We start from the raw sequence: 23,369 nt of genomic DNA, 5'->3' as shown, positions 1-23,369 counted from the left end.
TTCCATAAAGGGCACAGCTACAAATTAAATATTTCGATATCTTTTCAAGTTTTAATTTAGAAATTGCTTCTCTGTAGCCCTGTTATGTAGAAGTGGTTGTTCTTTTTCATACTCCAATGTATTCTACTGAATATTTTTCAATAAATTATAATTCTCCAGGGATAGAAAGTGGCTTATGTGTACACAGTGTTTATTGATTGAATAGTTTCTTGCCATTAAAACTAAAATCATGGAAACATTTTCTTCAATCACATGATAGAAATGTTATTCTTTAATTTTATGTTACATGTAACATGGAGATTAAAATAGCAAGAATTTGCATTTTCATTATTTGCCAGGTGTTGAAAGCATTTTTCAGCACCTACATTAACTCTCCTGATCCTCACATAACCTGATGGGCAGGTGTTGTCATCACTGTCACCATATGGGAACTGAAGAAAAGGATACTTACATAATTCCCACAAGATAGCTAGCTGTTGAATGACAGAGCCAGAGCACAAATCTAAGCAGCCATACCTTGCTAAATATGACTACTTTTTAATAAGTCTCACAGCAGTAGACTCTGAAAAAAATTGGTACCAATATATTATTGGCAATTATTGGGATAGATTTTTTTAAATTCTAAAATTCTGATCACTATTCTGTTGATATAAAGTTTGGAATATGTAAAGTTTTTATTTGCTGTTTTAATTCTTTTAAATGTACTTCTGTATAAGGAAAACCATTTAAAACCACATAAGCGGTATATAGAGAAGCAGAGGAACTCTTTACTCATCTTTTTCAGGGCCTGTATATCTTTGGGATCCAGAACTCGAGCCATTGGAAATGCAGCTAAGAGCCAGGTATGTTACTGTGCTTGCTTTGATTTAGATGGTAAGTTTTCATGGTTTGTAGTTGAGAATTGCAAGTGAGACAGAGTCCAGCACCTTTTTGCTGGCTGTGGGGCACATACCTTTAATCCCAGCTCTTAAGGCAATGGGAATGGGAGTTCAAGGCCAGCAGAAGCTGCATGACATACTGTTTCAGACAAAACAAAAACAGAAAAAAGGTAGGAATGTGGAAGAAGGGGAAGAAATCGATTTGCTTTGAGCTATAGACTAATTTTCATGCTATTTATTTAAAATCTTGTAAAGTTGGAATGTCCTTCCTTGTGGGTTTTTTCCTGTCTGATGACATTCTACAGGACCCAGTCTTCTGGATCATTCAATAACTAACAAGAAATGGGGTTAGTAAAAGAAAGTAGAGGAAACAAAGTAGCTAATTTCCAGAGTGGCTTAGTGTGGCTGTGAAACTTAAGCATATCTCCAGGCTGCATATGAAGAGAGTCTTAAAGTGTCCAGTAGCTTGATGATTTTGTATTGTTTTGACTTTATTTCCCTGAGCCAAAACCCTTGATAGTTATTTCTAATGTTCTAGATATAGGTGGGTCTTCATTCCAGTTCTCATGTGTGTAAACCTAACTCCAGGGAGACTGAGTTAGGATGATTGGTTGTTCACAGCTGATCTCAAGTGAATTTATTTTTTTTATTCGATATATTCTTTATTGACATTTCAAATGATTTCCCCTTTTCTGGCTCTCCACTCCCTGTAAGTCCCATAAGCGCTCTTCCCTCCTCCTGTTCCCCCATCTACCCCTTCCCACTTTCCTGTTCTGGTATTCCCCTATACTGCTGCACTGAGTCTTTCCAGAACCAGGGGCCACTCCTCCATTCTTCTTGGACATCATTTAATATGTGGATTATGTCTTGGGTATTCAAAGTTTCTAGGCTAATATCTACTTATCAGTGAGTGCATATCATGATTGATCTTTTGAGACAAAATCAAAGTGTTACCTCACTTAGTATGATTTTCTCCAGCTCCATCCATTTGTCTAAGAATTTCATGAATTCATTGTTTCTAATGACTGAATAGTACTCCATTGTATAAATATACCACTTTTTTTTTTAATCCATTCCTCCTTTGAGGGACACCTGGGTTCTTTCCAACTTCTGGCTATTACAAACAGGGCTGCTATGAACATAGTGGAGCATGTGTCCTTATTTTGCATACTGGGGAATCCTCTGGGTATACGCCCAGGAATGGTATAGCAGGATCTTTCGGAAGTGATGTGCCCAGTTTTCTGAGGAACTGCCAGACTGATTTCCAGAGTGGTTGTACCAATTTGCAACCCCACCAGCAGTGGAGGAGTGTTCCTCTTTTTCCACATCCTTGCTAACACCTGCTGTCTCCTGAGTTTTTAATCTTAGCCATTCTGACTGGTGTAAGGTGAAATCTCAGGGTTGTTTTGATTTGCATTTCCGTAATGATTAATGATGTTGAACATTTCTTAAGGTGCTTCTCAGCCCTCCGAAGTTCTTGTGAAAATTCTTTGTTTAGCTCTGTACCCCACTTTTTAATAGGGTTATTTCGTTCTCTGGGTTCTACCTTCTTGAGTTCCTTGTATATATTAGATATTACACCTCTGTTGGATTTAGGGTTGGTGAAGATCCTTTCCAAATCTGTTGGTTGACATTTTGTCCTTTTGGCAGTGTCCTTTGCCTTACAGAAACTTTGTAGTTTTATGAGGTCTCATTTGTCAGTTCTTGATCTTAGAGTGTAAGCTATTGGTGTTCTGTTCAGGAAATTTTCCCCTGTACCCATGTCCTCAAGGGTCTTCCCCAGTTTCTTTTCTATTAGTTTCAGGGTGTCAGGTTTTATGTGGAGGTCCTTGATCCATTTGGAGTTGAGCTTAGTACAAGGAGATAAGAATGGATCGATTCGCATTCTTCTGCATGCTGACCTCCAGTTGAACCAGCACCATATTTGTTGAAAAGGCTTTTTTCCACTGGATGCTTTCAGCTTCTTTGTCAAAAATCAAGTGACCATAGGTGTGTGGGTTCATTTCTGGATCTTCAATCCTATTCCATTGATCCACTTGCCTGACATTGTACCAGTACCATGCAGTTTTTATCACTATTGCTCTGTAGTAAAGTTTGAGGTCTGGGATACTGATTCCCCCAGAAGTTCTTTTACTGTTGAGAATAGTTTTAGCTATCCTGGGTTTTTTGTTATTCCAGATGAATTTGTTAATTGCTCTTTCTAGCTCTATGAGGAACTGAGTAGGGATTTTGATGGGAATTGCATTGAATCTGTAGATGGCTTTTGGCAATATGGCCATTTTAACTATATTAATCCTGCCAATCCACGAGCATGGAAGATTTTTCCATTATCTGAGGTCTTCTTCGATTTCCTTCTTCAGAGATCTGAAGTTCTTGTCATATAGGTCTTTCACTTGTTTGGTTAGAGTAACCCCAAGATAGTTTATGCTGTTTGTGGCTGTTGTGAAGGATGTCATTTCCCTAATTTCTTTCTCAGTCTGCTTATCCTTTGAGTATAGAAAGGCTCTTGATTTGCTTGAGTTGATTTTGTAACCAGCCACTTTGCTGAAGTTATCAGCTGTAGGAGTTCTCTGGTAGAGTTTTTTGGGTCACTTAAGTATACTATCATATCATCTGCAAATAGTGATAATTTGACTTCTTTCTTTCCAATTTGTATCCCTTTGACCTCCTTATGTTGTCTAATTGCTCTAGCTAGGACTTCAAGTACTATATTGAAAAGATATGGAGAGAGGGGGCAGCCTTGTCTAGTCCCTGATTTTAGTAGGATTGCTTCAAGTTTCTCTCCATTTAGTTTGATGTTGGCTACCGGTTTGCTGTATATTGCTTTTCCTGTGTTTAGGTAGGGGCCTTGAATTCCTGTCCTTTCCAAGACTTTTAGCATGAAAGGATACTGAATTTTGTCAAATGCTTTTTCAGCATCTAATGAAATGATCATGTGTTTGTTTTTTTTTTGAGTTTGTTTATATAGTGGACAGCATTGATGGATTTCCATATATTGAACCATCCCTGCATCCCTGGGAATGAAGCCTACTTGATCATGGTGGATGATTGTTTTGATGTGTTCTTGGATTCGGTTGGCAAGAATTTTATTGAATATCTTTTGCATCGATATTCATAAGGGAAATTGGCCTGAAATTCTCTTTCTTAGTTGGATCTTTGTGTGTTTTTGGTATCAGCGTACTTGTGGCTTCATAGAAGGAGTTGGGTAGTGTTCCTTCCATTTCTATTTGGTGGAACAGTTTGAAGAGTATTGGTGTTAAGTCTTCTTTGAAGGTCTGATAGAATTCTGCACTAAAACCATCTGGTCCTGTGCTTTTTTTGGTCGGAAGGCTTTCTATGACCCCTTCTATTTCTTTAGGGGTTATGGGTCTGTTTAAATGATCTATTTGATCCTGATTTAATTTTGGTATTTGGTATCTGTCTAAGAAATTGTCCATTTCCTCCAGATTCTCCAGTTGTGTTGAGTACAGGCTTTTGTAGTAGGATCTGATTTTTTTGAATTTCCTCAGTTTCTGTGTTTCTGTTCCTCAGTTTCTCCCTTTTCATTTCTAATTTTGTTAATTTGGATACTGCCTCTGTGCCCTTTGGTTAGTCTGGCTAAGGGTTTATCTATCTTCTTGATTTTTTTCAAAGAACCAGCTCCTGGTTTTGTTGATTCTTTGTATGGTTCTCTTAGTTTCTACTTGATTTATTTCAGCCCTGAGTTTGATGATTTCCTGTCTTCTTCTCTTCCTGGGTGAATTAGTTTCTTTTTGTTCCAGGGCTTTCAGTTGTTCTGTTAAACTTCTAGTGTATGCTCTCTCCAATTTCATTTTGGAGGCACTCAAAGCTATGAGTTTTCCTCTTAGCACTGCTTTCATTGTGTCCCATAGATTTAGGTATGTTGTGCCTTCATTTTCATTAAATTCTAAAAAGTCTTTGATTTCTTTCTTCATTTCCTCCTTGACCAAGGTATCTGTTGTTTTTATTGCTATTGAAGACCACTTTACTCCATAGTGATCTGATAGGAGGCATGGGATTATTTCTATCTTCTTATATTTGTTGAGGTCTGTCTTGTGACCAATTATATGATCGATTTTAGAGAAGGTACCACGAGGTGCTGAGAAAAAGGTATATTCTTTTGCTTTGGGATGAAAAGTTCTATATATATCTGTTAAATCCAATTGGTCCAAAGCTTCAATTAGTTTCACTGTCTCCCTGTTTAGTTTCTGTTTTCCTGATCGGTCCATTGAGGAGAGTGGAGTGTTGAAGTCACCCACAATTATTGTGTTAGGTGCAATATGTGCTTTGAACTTTAGTAAAGTTTCTTTTATGAATGAGGGTGCCCTTGCATTTGAAGCATAGATGTTCAGGATTGAGAGTTCTTCTTGTTGGATTTTCCCTTTGACCAGCAAGAAGTGACCTTCCATGACTCTTTTGATGAAATTAGGTTGAAAGTCAATTTTATCTGATATTAGAATGGCTACTTTGGCTTGTTTCCTGAGACCATTTGCTTGTAGAATTGTCTTCCAGCCTTTTACTCTAAGGTAGTTTTTGTCTTTGACACTGAGGTGTGTTTCCTGTATGCTGCAAAATGTAGGGTCCTGTTTATGTATCAGGTCTGTTAGTCTATGTCTTTTTATTGGGGAATTGAGTCCATTGATGTTAAGAGATATTAAGGAGTAATGGTTATTGCTTCCTATCATTTTTAATGTTAATTTTATACTTGTGTGGTTATCTTCTTTTGGGTTTGATGAAAATTTTAATATCCTGCTTTTTCCAGGTTATAATTTCCCTTGTTGTAATGGTGTTTTTCCCCTATTATTCATTGTAGGGCTGGGTTTGTAGAAAGATATTGTATAAATTTGGTTTTGTCATGGAATATCTTGGTTTCTCCATCTATAGTGATTGAGAGTTTCGCTGGGTATAATAGTCTTGGTTGGCATTTGTATTCTCTTAGAGTCTGCATGAGCTTTGCCCAGAATCTTCTAGCTTTCATGGTCTCTGGTGCAAAGTCTGGCATAATTCTGATAGGTCTTCCTTTATATGTTACTTGCCCTTTTTCTCTTACTACCCTAAGTATTCTTTCTTTCTTTGTTTAGTATATTTGGGGGTTTGATTATTATGTGATGGGGAGGTATTTCTGTTCTGGTCCAGTCTGTTTGGAGTTCTGTAGGCTTCTTGTATATTCATGGGTATCTCTCTCTTTAGGTTAGGGAAATTTTCTTCCATAATTTTGTTGAAGATATTTGCTGGCCCTTTAATTTGTAAATCTTCACTCTCATCTATACCTATAATCCTTAGGTTTGTTCTTCTCATTGTGTCCTGGATTTCCTGGATGTTTTGGATTACATGCTTTTTGCATTTTGCATTTTCTTTGACTGTTGAGTCCATGGTTTCTATGGTATCTTCGGCATCTGAGATTCTTTCTTCCATCTCTTGTATTCTGTTGTTGATATTTGCATCTATGGCCCCTGATTTCTTCCCCAGGTTTTCTGTCTCCAAAGTTGTCTCCCTTTGTGATTTCTTAGTTGTTTCTACTTCTGTTTTTAGATCCTGGATGGTTTTGCTTAGTTCCTTCACTTGCTTGTTTGTGTTTTCCTGAAATTCTTTGAGAGAGTTTTGTGTTTCCCTTTCATGACTTCTACCTGTTGATCAAAGTTCTCCCGTATTTCTTTAAGTGATTTTTGCATTTCCTCCTTATTGGCTACTAACTTATGACCCATATTCTCCTGAGTGATTTTTGTGTTTCCCTTGTAAGGGCTTCTAGGTTTTGATCATTTTTCTCCTGAATTTCTTTAAGAGATTTATTTATGTCCTTCATGTGTTCCTCTAACAGCATCATGACCAGTGATTTTAAATCCAACTCTTGTTTTTCTGGTGTGTTAGGGTATCCAGGACTAGCTGTTGTTGGAGAATTGGGTTCAGATGCTGCCATAATGCCTTGGTTTCTGTTAGTAACATTCCTATGTCTGCCTTTAGCCAGCTGGTTCTCACTGGTGTTAGATGGTCTTATTGTCACTGGCTGGTGCTTCAACCTCCTGTGGGCCTTTAAGGTTATTTCCCCAGCACTGGATGACTGGGTTTCCTCTGGCACAGACTGCTGATGTGCTGCCTTCCTCTTTTGTGCCTTTGGAGCCCTGCTGAGTCTTGCCTCAAGCAATGTTATACTTGGGTTGTCTCAGTGAACCAGGTGTTCCCTTACTACTCTATCTGGAGCAAAGATGGCTACAGAGAGTCACTCCCTCTGTTGATCCTCATGCAGGACACAGGCCTCAAGACAGGCTGGCTGGCAAATGAACTGCGTATGTGCTCAGGTCCTAGGTGCAGGCAGACCCCTGGTGTTTTGCACCCCCAGAGATCTTAAGCTTGGGATAAGATGCTTTTCTGCCCCAGCAGGCAGCAAAGACAGCTGCGGGTAGTCACTCCCTCAAGTGAATTTAAATCCAGCCTGAGCTCCATAAAATCCTCTTTCAAAAAGTCTATAATTTAATGTGCTATTCTTTCTTTGTGATTTTGTGGAAATTACTCACTCATTTATTCAATAACCGTTACTTACAGTTTTGAAAGAATGTCTTTTTATAACTGAATTGTGAAAGTGCTTCATGTTTTCTATGTTCAAATTGTACATAAATGTTAATTATGCCACATTGTATATAAATGTTAAGTATTCATTAAAAATAGCTCCTTTAATTAGTTTATACATCACATTTTGGTGTTTTTAAGAGTTTTTTTATTTTTATTTGTGTCTGTCTATGTGTCTGTGTGTGTGCGCGCACAGCAACAGGGCCAGTGCCCATGGCAGCCAGAGGAGGTTGGTGAACCCTTTGGAGCTGCAGTCCCAGGCCTCGCAGGCCCCTTGTGTGAGTGCTGGGATACAAACTCAGATCTTCCTGCTTGAGCAGCAATCACTCTTAACCACTGAGCCATCTTTGTAGCACCATCATATTTTGACTGCTTAAAATTTAGCAGAAATAGTTACTTTGTTTATAGCAACCTTTAATACTGTATCTCCCGTGAATTAAGTTAACTGAGCACCCCTATGTTTTCATCCTATGATGGATGTTCAAGATCTGTTTGACTTCAAAGGTCACTAGGAAAGCAGGTACTGCACCTCAGTTAACAGTATATAATTTGAACAAAAAATAATCTTGTCAAAATATCAGTCCTTTGCAATGCAGAGTGTTACTTAGCCCTGCTACATGGAAGGGATTTTAATTACTGGCCAAGAGGTGATTCTCAGCATTGGAAGCTATATTATACATAAGATACCTCACAAGAAAATATGTATTCAGAAGGAAAACCGAATGATTAAAATCAGTTTAAATAAAAACAGGAAACATGGGGAAAGGTTTAGAGAAATGGCTCAGTAGTTAAGAGCACAAAGTACTCTTGCAGAGGACCAGAGTCAGCTTCCCAGAACTGCCAGTAACTCCAGCTCCAGATGTGACTCCCTCTTCTGGCCTCCAAGAGCCCTTTATTCATGTGCATCCACACACCCATATCCACATACACATAATTCAAAATAAAATAAGGGGAAAAGGCAAAATCAAAGATAGTTAATTCACTGACCAAAAGTGGTGCAAGGGGGCTGGAAAGATGGGGCAGCAGCCAAGAGTACTCCTGTTATTCAGAGGACCCACATTTGATTTCAGCACCCACATGGCTGTTCATAGCCATCTATAACTCCAGTTCCGGGAGGTTTGATGACTTCTTCTGGCCTCATCAGGCACCAGACATGCAAGAAGTGTACAGACATACATGCAAAGAGATAATTTGTCAATAGACTTTTACCATATTACTTGAAAAGTTTTAAGTTATATATTATTGTGTTCTCTCTCTCTCTGTCTCTCTCTCTCTCTGTCTCTCTCTATCTCACTATCTTCTATAATAAGATACATTATAACTTACTTTCTAGTTGGAAAAAAAGAAAATAAAGTAAAATTCTGAATTTAAGTGTATGGGATTAGGGATTTGATGGTTTTAAGTATTAGAGTATCTCATTTTGTCTCATTAAGTAATTGATAACTTTAAATGTGTATTGCCAACAGATAGTCACAAATGTAAGAAATACAATTCATGGCTTCAAAAAGCTTCATGGGCGATCATTTGATGACCCCATTGTGCAAACGGAGAGAATCAGGCTTCCCTATGAGCTGCAGAAGATGCCTAATGGAAGTGCAGGCGTTAAGGTAAGCTTTGTGTTTAGAGAGTGCAGTGTCTTAAAGGAAAGAAGAATGTGAGGATGTTACCATCATAACCTCAAGTAAAATTTGCTTTCTTAAGACATAGTACATCTGTCCTGGCTGATTTATTGTCAACTTGACACAAGTTAGATTTATGTGGGAAGAGGAACTCTAGATTGAGGAAATGTCTCAAGTATTTGCCTATAATCAAGTCTGTAGCACATCTTCTTAGTTATAGAGGTGGAGGGCTCAGCCTGTTGTGGTGGTGCTATCCCTGGGCAGGTGGGGGTCAAGGGATGTATAAGGAAGTAGGCTGTGCAAGCCATGAGGAACAAGCCAGGAAACAGCGCTCCTCAGTGGCCTGTGTCCGCTCCTGCCTCCAAGTTTCTGCTCTGACTTGCCTGGATGATGGGCTGCACTGTGAGCTGAGATAAATTCCTTCCTCCTCAAGGTGCTGTAGCCATAGTGTTTAATCACAGCAATAGGAACCCAAACGAGGACAGTACCTGAGAAACAGGTTTGCAGTAAGTATAGTTAATGCAAAAGACATTCTAGCTTATATAGTAACCTTTAAAATTAGTATTTTAATTTGAAAGAAATGACTAGCACTGGGAGAACTCCATTTAGTGAAAATGTTGTAGAAGTAAAGGCAGAGCCACAAGTGGTACCCCAGAGTAGGACAACTGCCAGCAGCTCTTCAGATTTGTAAGAACCTTGTAATATTTCAAAATGTTAAAGCAGACTTTCTTCTAATATGGATTCTGGGTTTTTGAGTGTATTCTAGATACTTAAAAATAGAAAATAGCCAACACACACTAGTGAGATATTTCAAAGCAGAGTCAGTGTATGACCAATTCCACTCCTCCAAACCCAAAAGAGTTAAAAGTAATGTACACAAAATACCTTTATATGAACTTTCATAACATTAATGGTATAATGTATAGTAGCAAAGTTACTATATTCATGTAGCCATCATGAATTAGATAGGGGAAATATATCTATACAGTAGAATAATATGCAACTATAAAAAGAAAGGCCTGCCACACCATATATGAATTTTAAATACATACTCAGTAAAGGAACCCCAGCAAAAAAGTCAATGTGATTTAGTATGAGTCTTTTTATTTGCAGTATCCAGAATACAGTACGTCCATATGTACAGAAAGTAGATTAGTGACTGCTAAGGGCGAAGGGGAGGGGAAATAGGATGGACAGCTCACTTTATGAGGAGATTTTTGCAGTGGTGATGAAACATTGTACAGTGGGAAGTGGATCCATGCACAGTTTGTAACCCTTTAAAGCATACTCTCTGGAGCTTTTGTGACTACCTCCCTACAGCTGCTTTCAGTAATTCTAAGCTTGATGTGTCTGCACTGTGGATATGCCTGTATTTGCAGTTTTAGAAGAGGATTCTCACTAGAGTAGATGGCAGATTTTAATAAGGAGAAGAAGTTGTTCAGATAGGTAAGGGATGCCCCTGAGAGGTCAAAGATAGAGATAGATTTTGAAGGGATGCTTTTGATTTTGTGGGTCAGTTATTGCTAAGTAGAGCTGGATAACTAAGCTACACTAGCAGTAACTAGGATGGGAAATTGAAGTCAGATATCGTTTAGGTTTGTGAGGTCCTGGTAAAAGACCACCTAGCAATCTTACCTATTATAGGTTCCAATTTAAGATCATTAAAATATTTTTTAAAAAAATAAAACAGAAGAGTGTAGGATTTATTTAGCTCAGTTGTCAAGTGCTTGTATAACAAGCACAAGGACCTGAGTCTGGTTCCCAGCACTAAAAAATAAGGCACACATATACACATCTGCAAAACAGATTGAGGTTTGTGAGTGGGCTGGGGAAGACTGTTTTTTAGAGAAAACTAATTCTTGAGCAATAGAAGGTTGCATATTCATAGTGTGTGTGTATAGGATAGTTTAAAGGGCTTTAAACTTTAAGATAGTTTAAAGAGTCAGTCCTGTGATCCACTTCTCCATCGTTGGAAGCTGAGTATTGTAGGCAGCCCTGTGTATTTTGTCCACTTTTTCCTTATAGAGATTGATTTGAGCGCACCTGACACTCACTTCCTCTTACCCCCAACACCCTTAGACACGAGTGCTGTGCAGCACGCCTGCCAGCTCCTCTAAGACTGTGCTGCTTGCCGCACACTCAACTCCACTGTGACCTCCTTACTTTATTTTTTAATTTTTAATTTGTTTTAATTAGATGTGTTTTGGTGTTTTGCTTATACATATATCTATATAAAGTTGTAAGATCTTCTGGAACTGGAGTTATAGACAGTTCTGAGCTACCATGTGGGTGCTAAGAATTGATCCAGGGCCTCTGGAAGAACAGCCAGTCCACTTAAACACGGAGCCGTCTCTACTCCTGTACCCCCTCATTTTAAAGGCAGCAGTTCAATATCATTTGTTATTTAGTTATTTATACATAGAGTAGAAACAATAGAAAACAATTTTAGTTGTGGTTCAAAATCATTCGTTTCATTAGATATACGCTTATTTCTACATATGCATTGCTAGGATTGAGAACATTCTCCCAAACTCTTCCAAAGGTTAGTGTCAGGTGCATTCTGGGGATCTAAAGGTGAAGAATATAGGCTTGAACTAGGCTAATACAATTGTTTTATGTTCCTCATATATTCTTACATTTTAGATTCTTCATGTCACTTTGTATTTTATTTTATCTCATGTGTATTGGTGTTTTGCCTGCAGTATGTCTGTGTCATATCTGTGGCCTTCAGAGGCCAGATTCCCTGGAGCTAGAGTTACAGATGCCTGTGAGCTGCCATGTCGGTGGCTGGGAGTTGAATCCAGCTGGGGAAGAGCAGACCCTGCCCATAACTCCTGAGCCACCTCTCTAGTCCTGTTCTGTAGCTCTTAAATGTGTCGTAAAGGTTAAATTAAGGTACAAGTTCCTTGCTCTGGTTTATCTGATATCCCTAAATGAAATACAGATAATAAAGTATAGCACAAACCTGGTCTCCAGTAATTTTAAATTTGATACTGATCCATGCTTACCCCAGGGAACTTTGGTATAATACATATTACATATTCTTAATATGGATTTTTCCCTTTGTTTTCCTTGCATCTTAAATTTCCTGTCTTAAAAAACATGTGACTGAAGCTTAAATTTTAAGCTGAGGAGAGTACTAACTTTAAAAGAAGAATTTTATCTTTTTTCTTCATTATTTTTGTCACACTTGGAAAATGAATGTTAAAAATTAATGGTTTTAAGGACAAGGACCTAAGTCATCCCTTCAAAGTAGTGTTCTTGGTGTGGAGCTAAAGTGAGAGGTGTGCTCAGTGTTGCTAGTTAGTGTATGGGAGAAGCTAACTTGTTTCCATTGTGGTGTGATGGATGGATGGATGGTGCCAAGGGCACATGGCTGTGTGGGTGGGCGACTCTTAGCATGTCAACCTTGGTTGTAGGTGCGGTACCTGGAAGAAGAGCGGCCCTTTGCAATTGAGCAAGTCACCGGGATGCTGCTGGCCAAGCTTAAAGAGACCTCAGAAAACGCCCTGAAGAAGCCAGTGGCTGACTGTGTGATCTCGGTGAGCAGCGAGCATTGACACCAACTTAAGAAAAGGGTTCTCTTTGTCGTTTCTCCCTTTGGCCAGAAAATAACTTACATTACCTTTTCTTCGTTAAAAGCTGCCTTATGTGGTAAAGTTTAGAGTTGGCTTTCCTATTAGGTCAGTTCTGATAATCAGCAAACCTTCAATACTCAGTGTGTTTTATTATTTTAGTGGCTGCTGCCACTGCCACATGTGAGAGTCTTCCTAACGGACAAGTGAGAAGGCTTAGGAGGTAAAAGCACTTGCCACCAAGACAGGACCTGAATTTGATCCCCAGAATGTGCATGGTGAAAGAAGAGACCTAATTCTGGAGGCTGGTCTCTAACTTCTTCCTGAGGACCTCCTCCCACACATGCACACACCCGATCTACACGCAGATATACATGAAAGGGGTGCAACTTTAAATAACTTTTTAAAAGTTAATCTTCCTAGATAGATTTTAACTTCCTGACTTTAAATACATTAATGTTTTATGGAAAATAATAAAAATTCAAAGTTAGGAATGTGAGGTTACAGGTAGGAATTTGAAGTTACAGATATTCTGTCTCAGGATAAACAGTTAAGAATTCTTTTTTTCACCCCCCCCCCTTTTTTTTAAAAGAATTCTTTTTTAAGGACCTTAATAAAATATGTATCTACCATAGCTTATCTTTTGAAATCTTATTGAATAATTTAACTACTTTTTAAATTACATGTTTTAACTTATTTGTAAATATATTAAAGTTGACTGCATAAGTTCAAGAGTTTCATATCAGAAAAAAGGATTATGAACTATTCAGTAAACTTAACCATCAAATATTTTCATTATTTTAATTTAATGGGAAAGAAATGTTACAGCTTACTATTTTACTTTGTAACCATTTATAAATAGCAGTTAATAGTGTTTACCATTGACTATGTACTGTAGTAGTCTTATGTGTATTAACACATTATGTGTATTAACTCAGAGATTCCCCCATAAGGGTAGACTATTACATCCTAGTTTTCATATTGAAAAATATAAGGTAATTCATTTCCAAGAGTGTGCTTGCAATGTTACCACTTTGAATATGTTTAAGACTGGTACAGGTATCCTAAGGTCTGTCTGTCACAGTTGTAAGCATTATGAGGACAGTTCTAGTCCATGGGTTACTGTATCTATAACAGCTACAAAAACGCGGGTTTTCTAAATTACCCCATAATTTTATATGAAGCATACATATTCATTCACTTATAGATATTTTTTTAGGTGAAGACTACTAATATCCAGGACAAACAAAATATACATCAAACACAACACAACCAAAATAGAGACAGCTGACTTAAAACTTAAAACTTAGACTGAGCATGATATCATATGCCTTTAATCCCAGGACTCATGAGGCAGAGGCTGGCAAATCTCTGCATTAAAGGCCAGCTTCATCTATATAGTGAGTTCTAGAATAGCATATATATATAATTTAAAAGCTATATTGTACAGGTTTTGTACAGCCCCACATACACATCCTAATGAAAGAAACACTGAGCTGGGTATTGTAACTTATACCAAGAATCCCAGCACCCTGAGGTCATCAAGGCACTGAGTTATTTTGTACATTGATCTATTCAATAATGATTGTTTTTAATTTAGGGCTAAATCAAAGCATTTCTTATCATGACATAAATAATAAACAAGTACATATTTTAAGCTGGATGTTAACATTTTAGTTTAAATATAGTATTTTGATGGTTATAAAATAGGTTTTTTTCTAACTTACTACAATATATATTTCCCCTCCTTGAAAATGTCACCATTTTAAACACTTGGATTTCATCTTCTAGTTGTATATACATTTCACAGAAATGAAGCTATGTTCTGCATAGCTTTTTTTGTTCTGTGTATGTGTGTGTACCTGTTTGTCTATGTGTGTGTCATGCCATAGAAGCCAAAAAAGGGCCTCAGTTTTTTTGGAAGTGGAGAGTTACAGGAAATTCTGCCTGATCTGGGTACTGAGAACAGGACTGTAGTAGTCTTCAAGAAAAACATGTGCTTTTAACCAATGAGCCGTCTTCCCAGCTCCTACATGTCTTTTTTTTAAAACACATACTATTTCATGACAATAGAGATCTAGCTGATCTTAGCTATATAGGATTCTACTATACGGATATACTATAGTATATCCTATAGTTTATATAGAATAAGTACCTAATTTTATTTTAGAATAGTCTTAGGGTTTCAGTTTTCCATTATTAAAGATGGACTAGTATTTTATTTTATAAATTAACTTATTTTAGGGCTTATTTTTCTTTTCATTTCTTTTCTTTTCATTCTCTTTCTTTCCTTTCTTTCTTTCTTTCTTTCCTTTCTTTCTTCTTTCCTTTCTTTCTTTCCTTTCTTTCTTTCCTTTCTTTCTTTCCTTCTTTCTTTCTTCTGTTCTTTCTTTCTTTCCTTTCTTTCTTTCTTTCTTTCTTTCCTTTCTTTCCTTTCTTTCCATTCTTTCTTTCTTTCCTTCCTTCCTTCCTTCCTTTCTTTCTTTCCTTTCCTTTCCTTTCCTTTCCTTTCCTTTCCTTCCTTCCTTCCCTTTCCTTCCTTCCTTCCTTCCTTCCTTCCTTTCTTTCTTTCTTTCTTTCTTTCTTTCTTTCTTTCTTTCTTTCTTTCATTCATTCTTTCTTGAGATAGGTTCTTACTATATATCCCTGGTTGACCTGAAATTCACTGGCCTCAAACTCATAGAGATCCTCTTGCCTCTGCTTCCCAAGTGTTGGAAGGTGTGTGCCACCATGCATAGGATTATAGTATTTTAATAGTCTAATATATTAATCAAGCTTTCAGTATTGTATCAAAATAATGGAGACAGCCTGTCTTTGTAACAAAATTGGTTTATTTAGCTCATAGTTTTGAAGGATGAATATTAATAATGGGCAATTACTAATTCTATTAGTTTGTCCTGTAGTGAGGACATTACAGCATTGTTGGCAAGAATCTCTATGAAGAAAAGGTCAGACTGCCACACAAGAACCCAGACAGAGATGGAGTCTATCATCCCTTTCTAGAGTATACCTCTCAGTTCACTTAAGCATCTTTAACTAGAGTCTACCTCCACAAGGTCCACACTAAGGAGCAGCACATGAGCCTTAGAGACAACAGTCTAAAGCACAGTAAACAGACTAACCCTGGCTCCTGGAAGCAAACAGAACTGGTGATCCTGCCAATCAATCACATTTGTCGTCACACTCCAAATCCAATCTGTGTGGTTTAGAAGGTATCCAATTTAAGAACCCACACTAGCATTTTATGTTGATTTAAAGTCACATAGTTTGTATTAAGTCTGTGACACTGAGGCTCAGTAACCTATGACTGTTCTTACTAGATCCCCAGCTTTTTCACCGACGCGGAGAGAAGGTCCGTGATGGCCGCAGCCCAGGTGGCAGGCCTAAACTGTCTGAGGCTGATGAATGAGACCACGGCAGGTTGGTGGCCGCTGCCCTGAGAAGGGAGCATTTTCTCTCTACAGCTTTGTAAAACTCTTGTATTATTTATAATTTGTTGTTTTGGAATACAAATTTTTGGCAGAGTTTGAATTCATATTTGAACTTAAAGAATGGTTACTGCTCTCTTAACAGGGGAGTCAGGAAAATAAAACACTAGCAATTTATGAAAAGTTAATGTAGGTTGAATCTATATTTTATTTTACCATACTGTATATTAGAGTACAGTGTAGAAATGGCTTTACTTTGTCTTATTTTACAAAACTATACAACATTTAACCTAATATTTGATCTTACACAGTTGCACTGGCATATGGAATTTACAAGCAGGATCTTCCCTCATTAGATGAGAAGCCGAGGAATGTTGTATTTATCGACATGGGGCATTCTGCCTATCAGGTCTCTGTCTGTGCTTTTAACAAAGGGAAACTTAAAGTAAGTAGCTCTGTTAATTTTTGTTTATAACTTTGATGAGTAAGAGTATATATGAAAAGGCCTTAGCGAGCGGGCTGAAAGTCTTACTCTGTCCTTCTAGTGTGACATAGAATTGTCTAACTATAGAGCAGGGAACAGAGAGCAGAGAGCTAAGTGAGCCAGGTACAAAGGAAAATTTAACAAAACATTTGGCATCCAGTAATTGATGGGTTCTTTTGGTTAGCCTTTACTTTCAGAGTTTTAGAGAGTTTTTTGTTTGTTTTTTTTTGTTTTGTTTTATTTTTTTTTGTGTGTGTTGGTTTGAATGCAAGTAGTTCCTAATAGGTTCATATGTTTAAATACTTGGTCTCCATTTGGTGGAACTAGTTGGGAAGGATTAACACTTTTGACTTTGTTGGAGTAGGTTTGTTAATTAAGAGTGAGTTTTGAGGTTTCAAAAACCTGTCATTCCCAATTTGTGTGTTCCTTCCCCCACCCCTCTCTCTCTGCCTCTTCTCCCTCCCTCATATTGTTTGTGAATCAGAATCTAAGTTCTTACCAATTCCTGACTACCTGCTACCAAGGTCCCTGAGATGGTGGCTATGGGCTCTAGCCCCAAGTTAAACTTTCTGTACACTGCATTGTTCCAGGTGTTTAATCGCAGCAATAGAAGAGTAACTAAGACAGAGGTTGGTACCAGGAGTGAACTTGCCAGGGCCAGCCCCGGGTGGGTCTTCTTTGTTGTTCTTGGTTCTTCTTGAGACAGCAGAAGTGAGATTGTTAGGCTTGCTGTATAATAAACATTTACTTATCTAAGTTACTGTGCTACTGTAGCTGAGCTGTCTGAATCCCTTTGAGGCCAGAAAGGCCCTTTGAGATACTAAAGTGCATTTAGTACCTCATCATGTAACAGCAGGGTACTAAGTAAAGGATTAATTTCTAGAGCCTTTTCCCTTTTATCCAGATAACTCTGGCTTGTCAGGCTAGGGGGGAGTTTGAATCACTAAACTTCCTGGTTAACTTATTGAACTAGGAGAAGAAAATCATGCTCACAGAAGGAAAAACTTTTACACAAGCAAATATGGATTAAAGTCACATAGATTCATATACAGATTCATACATAAATATTTTCAAAATCTCCATTTGAACCAGTTGGGCCCGGCTTTCATGCACTCTCATAATTACATACTTACACACATCCATACTGACACGTATATGGAGCAAAAGACCTGGTGCCAGTGCAGAAAGAAAACTGAGCTCCAGTCTTAATTGCAGAGAGAAAGAAAAAGCTACTCTTTTATTGCTAAATGAATTAAACCCAAGTCTGTAAGAAGAAAGCTTTTTTCTCTTCAATAAGACTAAGCCTGCCTTGCTAGCTATAAAGAAAAGGCCTGTTCTATGCCGTGGGAGGAAACCTGCTCCTTCTGCTCTCTCCTCAGCAGCTTGCTTTTCCCTCTTTCCCTCTGCATGCTGCATATTGCTCTCTTAGTATTTCAAGTTGCCTTATAGTTTCTAAGCTATTCCACACTGCATTCTCCTTCTAATCTTACTCTTACCCTGCTCTAATGCCCTTACTCTCAATACCATTACTCCCAATGCTATGCCTTTACTTCTAAGTTCTTCTTGAGTTCAGTTCTGACTAAAAAGTTCTCGCTTGAGTTCTGTTGAAAAAATTCTCCTCAGTTCAGTTCTGTCTAAAGGTATCCTCAGCTCATTTCCTGTGTCCTCTGTGTCCTCAGAACTTATACATATTTCTGAATACATGATCACATGGTAAAAAGTTCACAAATTTACACATAAATCCAAATCATAAATCAAATAAGTTTACAACAGGGAATGTTTACATGCTTATCTATTAGGAGTAATTCATTATCAGGCTAAACATTCATTACCTGTCACCAGCTTTGCAGGTTCATGGAGAGTTAAAAACCTTAACTTATAACAGGATCCTCCGGTAGTAACATGCCCAGTTTTCTGAGGAACCACCAGACTAATTTCTAGTGAGGTTGTACCAGCTTGCAACCCCACCAGCAGTGGAGAAGTATTGCTCTTTCTCCACATCCATGTCAGCACCTGTTGTCTCCTGAGTTTTTAATCTTAGCCATTCTGATTAGTGTGAAGTGAAATCTCAGGGTTGTTTTGATTTGCATTTCCCTGATGACTAAGGACTTGAACATTTCTTTAGGTGCTTCTCAGCCATTCGATATTCCTCAGGTAAAGATTTCTTGTGTAGCTCCGTATCCCATTTTTAATAGGGTTATTTGGCTCTCTGGAGTCTAACTTCGTGGGTTCTTCTTTGTATATATTGGATATTAGCCCTCTGTTGGATGTAGGGTTGGTAAAGATCTTTTCCCAATTTGTTGGTTTCTGTTTTGTTCTATTGTCTATCCTTTGCCTAGTGATTCATCCCATATATAGTTAAAAAAAACCAAGCACTATTATCCATGCCCACAAGTACTTGCTGACTGGAGACTGATACAACTGTCACTTAGGAGGCTCTGCTAGTGCATAACAAATACAGAGGGGGACACTCTCAGCCAGCCATTGACCTGAGCACAGGGTCCCCAATGGGGGAGCTAGAGAAAGGAGCTGAAAAGGTTTACAGCACCATAGGAGGAACAACAATATGAGCCACCCAGAACTCCCAGAGCTCCCAGGGACAAAACATCAACCAGATAATATACATGGTGCTACCCATGGTTCCAGATGCACAGGCAGCAGAGAATGGCCTTGTTCCACATCAAAGGGAGGAGTGGCCCTTGGTCCTGGAAAGGCCCAATGCAGCAGTGTAGGGGAATACCAGGACAGGGAAGCAGGAGGGAGTTAAATGGGGAACAGGAAGATGGGAGATGGTTTATGGGACTTTCGGGGTGGGGAGTACCAGGAAAGGGGAAAGTTTTTGAAATGTAAATAAAGAATATATCTAATAATAATAAAAAATCCTTAACTTATATCACCACGGTATTGGTTAAGTTTTATATAGATAATCCCAGTCAATATTTTATCTTCTGTCCTAGCACCTATAATAAATTATAGTTTCCTTTTTACAATCTTTGGTTAATAGTTTTACAAATTCTTAGAATGCCTGCTAATGCCTGTTTACTATCCTAGAATGAATTAACTCATGACACTGAAGACTGGCAGAATTCTCATTGCAGTTTTGGCTATCACAAAAGATTTAATTGCAGTGTTATAAAAAGGGCTTAATAATGACTATAAATTTAGGAATTTTATAGGATCAGCATTAAGGATTAAGAAATCATCTATTTGTCTATATAGCATCACTACAAGACAGCACATCTTCCTTGTTCTGCAGAAATCTGCTCAAAACGATATACTAATACCTAGTGATTGTTATATATGTTTAATAATAACAGGAAAAGCATATTAATAGCAGGAACCTTTCCTGAAATGAATCTCTCCTGGGCCTTACCTGTCAGAGCTCTGTCATAGATTTATAATCCAAGGAGGAACATCTCAGGAAGATGACCTGCTAGTTTTTAGCTTCTCCTATGACAGCTCCTGATGTGAACAGTTGCAGTGACAGGCCTGATCATGTTTATTTTGGAGGAATGTAGACTTTAGAACTTTCAATTAGAAATGCAGTTGAATCCTGTAAGCATGGGAACTTGGAAGACAGCTGTGCTATGTGGACTCTGGAGGCCATCCCAAGAAGTTCCAGAGGAAACAGTTTTAGCAAGTTGGCTAGAGACCATTCTTAAGATATTTTGGCAAAAAAATGGGTGTGCTTTTTGCCCTTGCTCTAAGAATCTTCTGGAGGATAAATTGAAGAGTTTTAGACTACTTTAATTGGGGAGATTTCAAAACAGTATAATATTGACTCTGTCCCTGGCTTATTAGTATACTCTTATGCAAATCTACAGCAAAAAAGAGCAATTGGGGAAAAAAGATACACAAAATGAATAGTGTGAAGGGAAGAGTACCAAGACATTTTCATGTTAGAGCTTAGGGTTATGCTGAAGGAGATAAAATGATCAAGAACCTGTCTGATCAGAAATGAAGCAAAGGCAGTGGTGCCCTCAAGCCAAGTTGCCACCCATTTAATTCTGCAACTTGTGAAAGGAAAGGACCAAAGGAATTTTAATTTTCTCTATCTAAAAAGCAACTACTAAGGACAACTTATTCAAATTTAATTCAAGAAGAGGGCAGGGCCATGCTCTATCCCAAGCAAACAGATGAATTTAGTACCTGTAGTTCTGGCTTTAGAGTTATGAAGGAAGCCACACCTTTAATCCTAGCATAAATTGAAGCAGAGGCAGATGGATCCCTATGAGTTCAAGGACAGCCTAGTCTATGTAGGATTTCTAGAACATCTAAGTCTATATGGAAAGACTGTCTCTCAAAAAGAAAGAAAAATAAACAGTCATGAAGGATTCATGAGAGAAAGAGTCCTTCACAGTTGATGAAACCCACTGAGGCTAGAAATATAGCGGGGGAGTCCCAAATGGCGTCCCTGATGGTCATTGTGTGAAGCCATGCAAGCAAAGCCTGGATTGCTCTAGAGACCCCAGAGTATCGAAGATGCCAGAGCTGTGCAATATCTGCTGGAGAGCTCCATGCATAGTCCACCAGCCTAAAATGAGAAGTATGTTGTACGCAGAAAAGCTGAAAGGGGGAGCCATCTGTGTTCTTTGGTGATTGCCCTGGTGTGTTCTCTTCTTGCTTTTGTCTAATATATCCTCACTATGTCCCCTTTTGGAATGGTAATATATTTTGTCTCATTGTTTGCTAGAAGTATTTAATTTGGTATTTTCATTTTATAGGAGGTTACAATAGATTGCCTTGAGTCTCTGAAGAGACATCAGACTTTTAAACTATGTACAAAACAATTGGAATTTTGATGTTCAACTAAATGCATTTTGCATTGTGATATAGCCATAAGCCTATAGGGGCCAGGAAATGGAGTGTGGCCATTTGAATGGGATTAGCCCCCAAAGGCTCCTTTGTTTAAATATGGTCCTCAGTTGGTAGAACTGTTTGGGAAGGGTAAAGCGATGTGGTCTTGGAAGAGGTATGTTAGGAAGAGGTATGTTACTGTTAGCTCTCTCTGCATTGTGGTTGTGACTCAAGATAAAAGCCCTTAGCTTGTTCTGTAGCACTGTGCCTGCAAGCCAGCTGCTGTGTTTCCTGCCATAGTGGTCATGGACTTACCCTTGAAACTGTGAGCCCCAAAGTAAAGTTGTCCTTTAGAGGGTACCTTGGGATGGTGTTTTGTCATAGCAATAGAAAAATAATGAAGAGACACTGTACTTCAGAAAACTTAGCTATTTCTTTCATTTAAACAGGTGTTGGCTACTACCTTTGACCCATATTTGGGTGGCAGGAACTTTGATGAGGCTTTAGTAGACTACTTCTGTGATGAATTCAAGACCAAATATAAGATAAATGTCAAAGAGAACTCTCGGGCCTTGCTACGGCTGTATCAGGAATGTGAAAAGCTAAAGAAGCTGATGAGTGCAAATGCGTCAGATCTTCCCCTAAACATCGAGTGTTTCATGAATGACCTTGATGTTTCTAGTAAGATGAACAGGTACCATGTGCTTGCAGTTGGGAGAGTGCTTGCTAATTCCCTGTTTGGGTCACATTTGTGGGGTTCCCCAAGTTCTGGCTGCTTTAGAGCATATATATGCTCAGCGTTCCTTCTCCAAAATAATGATTTTTATTTCATTTTCTCACAGGGCTCAATTTGAGCAGTTGTGTGCTTCCCTCTTGGCCAGGGTTGAACCACCGTTAAAAGCAGTAATGGATCAAGCTAGTAAGTGGAAATAACTACTTTCTTCTTGTTTTGTTTTGCTTTGCTTTGTATTTTTCACTTTGGAAAGAAATTACAACTCATTCATTCATAGAACAGGACACAAAAAGTTTAGCTTTTTGAACATTTTTCCTTGTTATATTGTTTACATAATATAACATAACAAATTTTTCAGATGCTTTATGTAATTTCATAAGATTTTAGTAGGGGATTAAACCAGAAATAAGGACATAATTGCTGTCTTGAAGATAACTTTAAAAATAGCTTTAATAAGGCCAAAATGTGAATGTTAGGAAGGTGAAAACCTCTGGAGAGCTTTAGAGCTCATTAGGAGATTGTTCTGTCCCTGTTGTCACAGCTGTCTGGACTACACTCAGTGGTGTCACACAGTGCTATGATTTGCTTGTTTCATAATTACTTTTATTTGAATTAACTAGTGTGCACAAAATTTTTTAATACTTCTCATTCTCTCACGGAAAAATATTTTACTTCCAGACTTACAACGTGAAGACATAAACAGCATAGAAATTGTAGGAGGGGCCACACGGATTCCTGCAGTCAAGGAGCAGGTCACTAAGTTCTTTCTGAAAGACATCAGTACTACCCTGAATGCTGATGAAGCTGTTGCCCGAGGATGTGCATTGCAGGTAAGGGCTGCTTCATTTGTCATTTAGACACTGTCTGTGACAAATCTAAAGAAGCCTTTTATCTCTTCCAATCACCCCATCAATGAAAGGATGAAAGTAAATTGAAGTTGTTCTTGGCAAGTCTGTCTTTCTGTCTGTCTGTTTCTGTCAATCTGTATCTCTCCCTCTCTCCCTTCCCCAATCACACACAACACTGTGTGTGTACATGTATGTGTACGTGTATATATGTACTTGCCTTTATCTTTGAAATGCTAGGATTAAAGGCATGCACCATCATGCCTGGTTCTGCTTATATTTTTAAACTGTCATAGGTTAATATGTTTATAAAAACTGAATTCTTGATATTATGTCCATTAATAGTTCCTTGGAAATTTTAAGCTGGTTTTAGATTTAGTATTTTTGTAAAGTCACATAAAATACATGGGTCCTTTTAAAGTTTCATTTCTCATTACCAAAATTAG

General features: G+C 38.1%; 1 protein-coding gene across 1 annotated transcript in view; it reads left to right on the top strand.

Moving 5' to 3' along the window:
• The window catches only part of Hspa4l (heat shock protein family A (Hsp70) member 4 like), a 62,153-nt gene that overhangs the window by 5,653 nt on the left and 33,131 nt on the right, over positions 1-23,369 (top strand). The window contains exons 3-10 of the mRNA XM_052180584.1: positions 785-842; positions 8,909-9,049; positions 12,481-12,603; positions 15,957-16,056; positions 16,376-16,509; positions 21,795-22,039; positions 22,188-22,264; positions 22,757-22,908. Coding sequence (XP_052036544.1) covers positions 785-842; positions 8,909-9,049; positions 12,481-12,603; positions 15,957-16,056; positions 16,376-16,509; positions 21,795-22,039; positions 22,188-22,264; positions 22,757-22,908 — 1,030 coding nt within the window. The remainder of the gene's footprint in view (positions 1-784; positions 843-8,908; positions 9,050-12,480; positions 12,604-15,956; positions 16,057-16,375; positions 16,510-21,794; positions 22,040-22,187; positions 22,265-22,756; positions 22,909-23,369) is intronic.

Source organism: Apodemus sylvaticus, chromosome 4, assembly GCF_947179515.1.
Source record: "Apodemus sylvaticus chromosome 4, mApoSyl1.1, whole genome shotgun sequence".
Lineage (NCBI taxonomy): Eukaryota > Metazoa > Chordata > Mammalia > Rodentia > Muridae > Apodemus > Apodemus sylvaticus.
This window is presented reverse-complemented; position numbering and strand designations above follow the sequence as displayed.